Source organism: Haliaeetus leucocephalus, unplaced genomic scaffold (assembly GCF_000737465.1).
Source record: "Haliaeetus leucocephalus isolate CR32 unplaced genomic scaffold, Haliaeetus_leucocephalus-4.0 Scaffold339, whole genome shotgun sequence".
Lineage (NCBI taxonomy): Eukaryota > Metazoa > Chordata > Aves > Accipitriformes > Accipitridae > Haliaeetus > Haliaeetus leucocephalus.
The window spans coordinates 18,472,666-18,483,354 of record NW_010972775.1 but is presented as its reverse complement, the minus strand read 5'-3'; the positions used below and the strand labels follow the sequence as shown (position 1 = coordinate 18,483,354).

General features: G+C 43.8%; 1 protein-coding gene across 7 annotated transcripts in view; it reads right to left on the bottom strand.

Annotated features, from left to right (window-relative positions):
* NR2F2 (nuclear receptor subfamily 2, group F, member 2) overlaps positions 1-10,689 on the bottom strand; it is a 22,627-nt gene that overhangs the window by 8,021 nt on the left and 3,917 nt on the right. The window contains exons 1-4 of one of the 7 annotated variants that reach the window (XM_010572020.1): positions 9,592-9,675; positions 9,246-9,471; positions 6,866-7,393; positions 2,179-3,776 (exon numbers count right to left, since the gene is read on the bottom strand). In XM_010572020.1, coding sequence (XP_010570322.1) covers positions 3,502-3,776; positions 6,866-7,393; positions 9,246-9,471; positions 9,592-9,675 — 1,113 coding nt within the window. In that variant the 3' untranslated portion in view covers positions 2,179-3,501. Of the gene's footprint in view, positions 1-2,178; positions 3,777-6,865; positions 7,415-9,245; positions 9,783-10,222; positions 10,389-10,689 lie in introns of those variants that run through there. The other 6 variants (XM_010572019.1, XM_010572022.1, XM_010572023.1 and 3 more) reach the window with 6 other exon arrangements.

Genomic DNA, 10,689 nt, shown 5'->3' with positions numbered 1-10,689 from the left:
GGTGAAGAAGACCTTTCCCGAGATGTGGTTTGCACCGCGGGCGGCTCTGCAGCGATCGCTCTCGTTCCGGGTCGCCTTTGGGTCTTTCCTCGCCAGTTCCCCGCGCCGGTGGCAGGGGTGGCGGGGAAGGAATAAAGCGAACTAAGATCAGATTAAAGAGGGGGGGGAAAAAAAAAAAATCAAAGGGAGGGTTGGGAAGGGGGGGGGAACCGCAAGGAAAAAAATAAATTAGAGACTTAAAGGGAAAGAGTCGCCATGTTTAGCAGCTTTTTTTTTTTTTCATTAAAAAAAAAAGATCTCCTCAATTCCACATAGAACAAGCTTCTCGATCCCAACCCTCCTCTTTTGTCCAATTCAATCTTTGGATAGATCTTTTGTTCTAACTCAGCATGAAAAGAAAAACTTTCTTTAAATGCTATAAACTTAAAACTAACTGAAGTCCCTAAACAAATCCTCCTCTGAGCATTCCAAACATATATACATGGGGCTTGTGTGTGTGTGCGTGCGTGTGTGTGTGTGTGTGTGTGTGTGTTTTTATTTAACCCTGGTGCATTTTCTGTTTACTATTATTCTCTGTGAACCAAAGCTCGCTGCAAGAAACTTATAAATACAGAGATAGCTTACAGGCTTTAAAACATAAAAAGCAGAGAATGTTTTGGATTTGAAAATCATAAATTATAATTTAATGCCAATAACAATTTACAACAAATGGTTGTTTACAATAAACTAACACAAAACAAACAAGTCAAGATCCTGTGTTCTTAGTAAGCATAAAAACTTCACACACACACACTCACATGGATAGCACTTGCAATAGAAAAAGCTAAATCTAGAGGTCAGCAATCCCCTGCAATAATAGTATATTTATATATTTATATATATTTATATATTTATAGAAAAGGAGCCATGATTCAGATGTAAAACTCTGCTCAAATTCACAGTCATACGCCCCTCTGCCCCCAGTACAGATGTGTCTAACTGGAACACACTAAAGATCAGGGTTTAATCGACTTTACAGAATGATCTCTCTCCCTCCCTCTCTCTCTTTTTGTGAAACCACAACATGGTGTAGTTACGTGTGGTAAAAAGGGAGAGGGGGAAGCCTCAGACAAGAACAAAATTGCAAGCTTTCACATACAAAGCATCTGCTATAGACCAAGGGGAGGGCGGGTGGGGGGAGACAGAGAGAGAGAGAAAGAAGAAAAGGGGAAAAAAAAAAGAAAAAAAGAGACACGCACGCACACAACCCAAAATATCAACCCCTTGCAAAACCACATCATCTTGCCTTCCTTCAGGTTTGGGTTTTTTTCGCCTGCTCGGGATAGCACTAAATTCACAAATGGTGTGTCCGATCCTATGCCACTCGCCCAGGCAGGTCCCCACCACATCAGTGGGAGCTGTGCCTGTGTGAGGACTGCAAGAGAGGGCCCTGTAGCTACACAGGAAAGATGCATGTACGCCTACGCATGTATGTATGCAAGTATACATACAGACATATATCCCATATGTAAAATATAGAGATGACCTGTGGTCATGCTTTCACAGTCTAAGGTAAAAAAAATCCACTTGAGAGTATATATACATTAAAAACCGACTCCTCAGTGCTAGAAGCTAAAGCCACTCCATTTGAAGACCTCTCAATGACAACGATAGATGGCAACTACGGAGTATTATAAAAAATCACACATACTTAAAGAAAACTCATTGCAAACAACTGACCTATATTTACAGTACTGCTATTACCTTGCTTGAATGATCTTGTGCGCGTATGTCAGACATTTACAAAAGATTTTTCGCCCCATTCTGATCATAAAATAGATACTGATCTCCAGATTTCTAATACTTTTTCACAACAATACCTTTCCTACGCAGGCACTTAAGTGTGACAAAAATAAGGGCCTTTTTTTTCCAGAAAATCCATTTTTAATTAACAGGAGGATTAGATGAATGGGGGTTGATGGTTTACCATTTCAGCATAGTACTTCCTAAAACCAGAGATAAACCACGAACTTAAGTCCTCCGCCCCCATCCCGGAATTAAACAGGTAAATACACTACAATACATCTGCTACAAACTTACTGTGACAAGTAAACAAATCAATCGCCTATGGACTTAAATGACTGCAAACTATAGAGAAGTAATGTGGTTTCTGAAAGACATTTATGACAGCCAAACAAGTTTCAGATATCAAATAATATTTTAATTTCTGAATACTTTCAATTTTCCTTGGAATATAACACACAAAGACTCGACCAAACAGTTCAGTTATTATAACTTTTACAGTATACAGAAATGTTGCACTTAAAAAAAAAACCTTCAGTTTTTTTAAACACAAAACTGTAAACTCTAAGATACTGAATCAATCACGTTATCTATAAGTGCCAACAGTGTTATTTTGTCATGCTGATTTCAATGGTATTTTTTAAAAAGGGAAAATATCAACAATTATTATAATACAAAGGGCTTGCAAATATACAAACAGATAGAGGAGTTTAATAACAATTCATGATGAACTATGTGGAACCCAATTCAAATTACAAAAGTTCACTTTGCTTGTTTGTTTGTTTTTTTAAATCAAAACCGTAGTGTGTCTTGGACACGAATTCCTTCTACCTATAATAAATCCCCACAGTTCATTTTCTGTCCGAAATATCAAAAAAACCTAGATTTGGGGGTAGTTATATGACACGTGTGGTTCATTCGGGTCTATATAATTATAGCTCTCTCAGCTTCAAGCTAGATTTTGGGTCACCACCTTAAGTGCGCTTCCATCATTGTGTTGTTGAGGGGGTTTTTTTTTCTCTTTTCCTTTCTTCCTATGATACTTTCGTGGACTCAGTTTTAATTCTTTCAGAACATATATTTTAAGGATACACAGTTTTTTTTTTTTTAAAGAAGCCAAGGTTATATCAAAAATTATTATAGAACCACAGAATAAACTGGTTTGAAACCAGAAAAATACAAAAAAGAACAGCTATAGGTACATAGACACATAGGACAATTAATAATTTGGAAAAAAAAGACTTACTTTCTTCCGTTCTGCTAATTTTCTCCAAATTTCCTTTAAATGCACTTTAAGCGAGATTTTTTAAAAAGTTTACCCCAAAAAAAAGAAAAAAAAGAAGAAAAAAGAAAAAAAGAAAAAGCCGACCATCATTTCTTTTCTTCTTCTTTCTCTTTTTTCTTTCTTTCTTTTTTCTTTCTCTCTTTTTTTATTTTTTACAAAAAATGATAAGTAGCAAGTTTTTTTTTCTGAACGACACGGGAGTTTTTAATGCATTCTGTAAAAGTTCATTTGACAGTCTCTTTTTAAATTCACAGTCCATTAATTTTTTCCTGTCTTCTCTTAGCAAACTTGTAACATCCTTTTACATCCTTTCTTAGCAGAAGGAAATTTAAGAAACAACCAGAACCCAAATGTCATTTGCTTTCCTTTCACTCTCTTTCATCTCCCTTCTCAATTTTTAATTTTTTTAAATTTTTTTTTCTCTCTCGAATATTTTATTGAATGGACATATAAGGCCAGTTAAAACTGCTGCCAGACAGTAACATATCCCTGATTAGGGTTTCTATGGGGGTTTTACCTACCAAACGGACGAAAAACAATTGCTCTATGACAGAAGAGGAGACAGTGCGAAGGGAGGGGAGACGTAGTAATAGCTTCCCGAATCGTGTTGGCTGGTTGGGATACTGGCTCCTAACATACTCTTCCAAAGCACACTGTGACTTCTCCTGTAAACTTTCAACATGGGCTACATCAGAGAGACCACAGGCATCTAGAAGAAAGTGTATTAAAAAAAAAAAAAAGAAAAAGAAAGAAAAGAAAAAAAGAAAACAATCATCAGATTAAAAAGTTTGGTTTCTGGTTTTTTAAAAATTTTTAATTTGATCTTTTTTATTGCTAGAATTAAGTGTAGGTAGTGCGCCATCACCTCGCCCCCCAGAGTTTAAGTAGGTTTTACCAAAAGGGACAATCTCTCTCTCCCTGTGTATGTGTGTGTGTTTGTATTTCTCTCTCTTCTGGAGGGTCTCCTTTAGGACTGAGAATCTCCAAGATTCGAGATTTCTAATGGCATGACAGACCTGAGGGGGTGACAAGGAGGTGCTGGCCAAGCGTAATTTCGTATATCTGCATTTTTAGGGGGAAAGGCTGGGGGGGGCGGGGAAGGCTTGAGTCGAAAAGGGGGAAAGGGAGCCACTATTTCCCCCCCCCCGCCCCCCCCCCCGGAAAATAATTGGGGAGAGCCCAACCATGTGATGCGAAGGAATACTAATAATAGTGACAGAAATCATAATAATAATAAAAAACTGGCCCAGCCAAAGATAATGGCGCCCCCGATCCAGCAACAGATTCTCCCCCAAAGAAGACAACGCGTTTTTCTTCAGTCTTTGAAACTGATTTAAGTGGCCCTTTAAAACTGATCTTGTCAGTTTAGCCTATTCAGAGGCAGCCATGCAAACTGTGATCTCTCTGTTCATTTGAGCTGTTTCTTTTCCCCCCTCTTTTCTTTTCTCTTTCTTTCTTCCCCCCCCTCCACTCCCCCCTCTTTTTTTTCCTCTTCTTCTTCTTTTTAAACCTAAAGGCCCTTACAAGAAGAAAACTCCCTGATAGGGTCTGGACATTTTTTTCTCTTTTTTTTCCTGATACGCTAAAATACAATAAGTTCCCTTTAAATCAGAGACGTCTGTGCTGAAAGAGCACAGGTTGTGACCTGACCTCCCTGTGGCTTTCCTAGGCACAGGGCTAACACATGCATATTCTGCGAGTCATTAGAACCCAGATTTTTTTTTTTTCATCTTAAAAGAGGCTGCAGCAAACATTATATGCATCTATGTGCGTCTGCTTTACATCAGGGAGTGTTATTGGGGTGCTGCAGAAGGTGCATGCCCCCCCCTTTTTTTTTTTTTTTTTTTTTTGCATGCGGCTATCTTCCCCAGAATCAGATAACAAGAAACGTTTATCTAGTTGGGAGGCAATTTACACGCCAGGCCTCACATTTTGAAAATAGTAATAAATTAAACAGTTACGACAGGATCGGACGATTGTTTTCTCAGAAGGCTAAAAAAAAAAAAAAAAAAAAAAGAGGTTTGGGAGAAAAGGCAGGATTGGAAATAAACTCCTCGGTGTGGGTGTGAGCTGGCCAGGGGCTGGGGAGGGATGTGAGCGTGTGTGGGATCCTCGCTGAGCGTTTGAGCGAGGGAAAGGAAAATGCATCCTAGAAAAGGATAGAAAAATAAAATAAGCACCCCACGTACACCCCTTCCCACTCAGGATCCCTGTCTCCCTGTGGCTAGATGCGCCCTGCTCATTGATCACCTTAGGACTTTAGCACGAGTAATTTGGGGGGGGGGGAAGGAAAAAAAAAAGAGAAGTTTTTTATGTGTAAAGCAATAATATATAAAAGGAAGTTTAGGTCACGACCCAGAACCTGGACAAAGTCCAGAAAATGACTTCGTTCCCCAGACCCCCTTTAACACAACAAGGAATGGATTGTGAGCCCTTCTTTTCCCACATAAACTACATTTTTTTCCTGTTTCCTGATATCAGGCTTTAAAAAACTCCGATGAGTAATTATTTTACAGGTCCTGCTTCCATTCATATGTTTATCGCGTGGCCACTTTCCCAAGCTTTCAAATGAGTTACAGGAGAAATATAGGTATTTTTAAACTTAATCCCAAAACTTCTAGGGCTCCAGCACACTGGGTTGCCGATGCAGCCTTAAAGTTAGCAATCTGAGATAACGTATTGCACAAATTAGCGAGCAGATTTTTTTTCCCCCAAAAAAAAAAAAAAAAAAAAGAAAGAAAGAATTTAGCCTCCAGAGTTAATATCAGGATTATTACTCACCCAGGTTAAACTCTAGTGCAAGCTAATTAGATTTCACAACGCACTCAATTATTGCTTTATAACTCATGCACTATTTCTAGGCAGCAAAAGTTGACACATATTTTCCCCCCTCTCTCTTTGATTATCTAAGAAACACCTCGAGGTCTTTTCCTCGGGAGAGGCATGGTTGTGCCACCCCGGAATTACACTGCGGAGCGGCAGCTTCAGTCTCCTCTTACTTTTTCATACTATCCCTGTCTACTTATGGTAATGATCTTTTCGCACCCGCTACTCGCTTTGGACTATGCTGTTCCTGCTGGGTACAAATGCAAACTTTTCCCCTTAGCTTAAATGACACAGAACTGCTCACTGCCACATTCTGTTTAAATCAGAGACAGCTCTTTGGAAAGTTGATTTATTTTATTTTATGGGATGGCAGGGAACATATTTTAAACTCAGCTTTGCGCATTTAACTTTTTTTTTTTAATTCAATTTTTAATCCTGCAGGGCTTTTTTCCCTTCCTGGCTGCCCATAAAATGATCTTCTTTTTAAAGTGGTTTCACTGATAGGACGACTTGTATTTAACAACATCAAACAGATTTTGCTGCTGTTCGGATGCGTGTCATTAAATGCAACAACCCAGAGCTATACTGTTAAATAAAATATTATTTTCAATGGGAAAAGCGCAGTCTCTCACGGCGAATGGGTGCCTCTCCCCGAGCCCCCTCTTCCCCTGTCCCCAGCATTATTCAACTAGGGTTGGGGTGTGTTTTGGTTGCCTTTTTTTTTGTTTGGTTTTTTTTTTTTTTTTTTTTTTTTTTTTTTTTAATTTCGCACTCCCTCGAAGATGGGATGCTCAGATCCGAGGCCCTGAAGGGGAGACCACAGGGCACCGGTTCCTAAAAGGAAAGAGACCGCACTGGTTCTCGGGGGCAGGGAGCAGTGATGGGGTGCAGGCAGTAACACTTTGCGAGAGCAAACAGTTCTCAGGGGGGGCCGGGGGAAGGAAAAAGGAAGAGCAAAGAAATGCTGCCTACCTGAGGTGAAGAGGACTATGGCCTTTAAACAGCTATATTCTGCAGAGTCGACATGCAATGCTTTCAGTTTTTCTACTTGCTCTTGGAAGATTCGTATGTGGTCCATAAAGGCGACCACTCGGTCAGCAGACATTGGCGAAGCGTGGAGGCCAGCAGCTGCCAGGAGCGGAGCTACGTGGAGGGGCATGGAGCACTGGGCAGCGTTGAGGACAAACAACTCGCTCCAGGTCAGCCTCAGGAGGGCCACCTGGTCTGTGATCTGGAGGTCTGGGAAGAAGGGGATATTCCTGGCCCACTCCACCGCGCTGAAGAGCATCCTAGCTGCCAGTTCACAAATGTTCTCGATGCCCATGATGTTGTTGGGTTGCATGCACTGACTGCCAAAGCGGGAGGTGGGGTAGGGCTCTGCTCTCAGAAGAAGGGAGATATATCCGGATAGGTAGGAATGGCAGTTGAGAGGGTCCCCGTTTGTCAAGGCGAACTGACCATGAGTTGGCTGTGTGGGTGGCATTCTGCCCCTCTGGACCGCTGCAGTAAATAAAGAAGAAACTACAGCTATTAATATCTGAATTGCGACCATCGGTTCAAATACAGCCTGCTTTGTGTGCCTGTGCGTGCCTGTGTGACACCGTACCAAGTCAGCTTAAGGGGGAACATGCATTTTTCCAGCCAGAGTTCAGCCCGCGCCCCGCTTTAAGGCTCCGCGGTTCCCGGGTCAAGTAAAAGCAACAATAAAAGCTGAGCAATGCCAGCCGCTCGGCCAGGACTGCCTGAAGGAGCCCGAGATCCTCACTTCCCCAAACACACCACAATTCAGTTATTTCACACCCCCCCCGGCTCCACCGCCACCCCTCCTTCAAAAGATGTGGGATGCGTCTTTGTGTGCCCGGGTATTTTTCTTCATTACATCTACACCAGCTTACGGATTTGAGGCTGGGGGAGCGGGATGGGGAGGGAGGGGGGGAAGAGGGAAGAAACACTTCAGTTCAAAATCCCCGGCGCTGGTCCCACACGCGTTTCTCGCCCACTGAATATATTGTTGCTCCTGTTATTACATATTCCACCCCCACCCCCCCCCGATAAAAAATATCAAAGGAGGCGAGATCACCCCACAACATCCCCGGCAGGTCCCCCGGCGAGACTGGGGGCATTATCCAAAGGCACCTTCCTCAGCTGCCCATGGAAAGTGGGCCTTTCATTTTGTTAATAAATTTACACGGTGACAGCGAGAGAAAAAGGAGAGAGAAAAAGGGCTCAGAGGCAGAGAGACAGCAAGCAGGGCGAACGCCTAAAAATGTGCTTGATTTATATTTGTTATCGCACGTATTACAAGGTTAGTTACTCTTGCAGAAACACAAAGAGAGGAGCCCAGCAAGTCCCAAGCCCCCTAACCCTTAACCTACATAGCAGCGTCCAGACACAGAGCACGCACTGGAAAACTGCAGGCTCACATTTCTCGTCTAATTTTATATCACAAAGACTCGACTTGCAGAGACCCGAGCACCCCACACTTACTTCTGGGCTGCTCCTTCTCCCCCCCCCCCCGCCCCGGTCCCTTCTCCCCCCTCCTGCCTCTCCCGGAGGAACAAGAAAATAAGAGGAAGAAGAGAAAAGTGCGATAATAACAATCAGGAGAGGCAGGCACACGGAAATATGTATGTACACACACGCGCGGATATGCGTGTGTGTATATATATATATATATATTTTTAAAGGAGGAAAAAAATCCGGCTGGGAATCCACAGTGGAGTGCTGTAGAGCCTCGGTAGGGTGAGTCCCATTGTAATAGTAATTTGAACCGCCTGTGTAAAATTGCAATCTAAGGCAGGGTGCTGGAGGAGAGAGATATATATATATGTATGTGTGTGTGTGTGTGTGTGCGCGCGCGTGCATCTCGTGAGGCTGCGTGTGTGTGTGTACACACACGGGCACAGGGACACACACGGACACACGCACCCGGAGCTGCTCGGGGGACGGGGGCTAACGCTGAGCATGCAGGAGGAAGCATGAAGGAAAAGTAACCCCACGTCAGAATAATCATCTCGCTCCTAAGCAGCGTGAAACTAAAAATCCACTTCCAATAAACCTCCATCAGCAAAATCAAAACAAACACAAATCAATTACGAGTGCAGGAGAGAGCATGCAAGAGCCCCTGCCTCCTCTGCCCACCCCCTCCAACACCTCTTTCTTTCATTACGAGAAAGTTTCTGTCTGTTTATTCGGGGGGTGGGGGTGGGGAAAGGTTCTGGCTGGGTTTGGGGTTTGGGGAGGGAGGTTAGGAATAATAAGAATTAAAAAAACAACCCCAAACCAACAACCAAAACAAACCCCCAAACGCAGCGAGTGAAAAAAAATTGCAAAACAAATGAAATCCCAATACCTTCCCGTCTCATGCCAACTTTGAGGCATTTTTTGAGGCGGCAGTACTGACACTGATTGCGGTGGTGCTGGTCAATGGGACAGTTCCTGTTGGCACGACAAGTGTAGCTGAGATTCCTCCTTACACTCCGCTTGAAGAAACTCTTGCAACCCTCGCAGGTAAACTGGCCATAATGTTTGCCACTAGACTTGTCCCCACAAACCACACATTCAATGTGCTGCTGCTGCTGCTGTTTGTCTCCTTGGTTCTGCTGGCTTGGCGGGTTGGTCTGGGCTGGCGTACTGGGAGGGCCCCCGGGCCCCGGGGTCTGTGGGGTGTGCGGGGCCCCGGCCGGAGGTCCCTGCACCGGCGGGGCTTGCGAAGGCTGCGTTCCCTGAGCTCCGGGCACATCGTCCTGGGGGTCTCGCCACGCACCGACTACCATTGCCATATCTATTGGACACCGTTGCCAAACTTCCTGTTCCCCCTTTATTTTCAAAGTTTGTTTGCTTTGCTTTTCAGATCAGCTTTGCAGCAGTCTTTTTTTTTTTTTTCCTCCTCCTCCCCTGTCTCTCTCTTTCCCCCTCTCTCTTTTGTTGTTTTGCCTTGTTTTGGTTTGGTTTGGGTTTTTTTTCCTTTTTTTTTTTTCAGGAGGGTCGGGGTGGGGGGGATCTCCCGGTACCGGCGAAGGTGCAGAAGCACGGGGCGATGGAGGTGTGTGTGCGGGGGGGCGAGTTGCGAGTCGATTGTCTGGGCTCCAGGAGAGCAAAGTAAAGGGGTGGTGGGGGTGGGGGAGAGAGGGAGAGAGAGAGAGAGAGAGGAGAAAAAAAAAAAAATCTCTTCAAAGATCTCCCTCTCTCTCTCTTAGAGCTGATCTGCAGCAGAGTAGTTGAAGGAGGAGAGGCGGGTGTCTGGGGGCCAGGTCCAGGGAAGCTCGCAGTCAGCCATTCAGGAAAGCCATCAAAATAAGAATGAATAAAAGGTTAAAGATTACACACACAGCGGAAAAAAACACGCACAGCTGAGGAGACTTTTCTCGGCGCGGAGAGCGGACGGTCTCGCCGTAGTTTTTGGAAGTCCAGCTTGCAGCAGCAACATCAACTGCGATCGCTTTGTTTTTGTGGGTTTTTTTTTTTTTTTTTTTTTCCTCCTCTTTCCTCCTCTCTCTCTCTCTGCTCTGTCTCTCCTCCCTCCTTCGCTCGCTTTAATTCTTCCTCTCCGCCGCTCCGCCCGGGCGCTGCTCTCTTTCTCTCTCTCTCTCCCTCTTTTGGGCTCGGGGGTGGGGGGGCTGGCTGTTTGTTTTTTTTCCTCCTCCTCCTCCTCCTCCTCTCCTCGCCTTTTTATTATTATTATTATTGTTATTATTATTAATTATTATGATTATGATTCTTTATTTGTTCCTCCTCTCCGTCCCCGCCGCGCTGCGCTCCGCTCTGCCCCGCTCAGCCGCTTCGCCGCTCCCGCC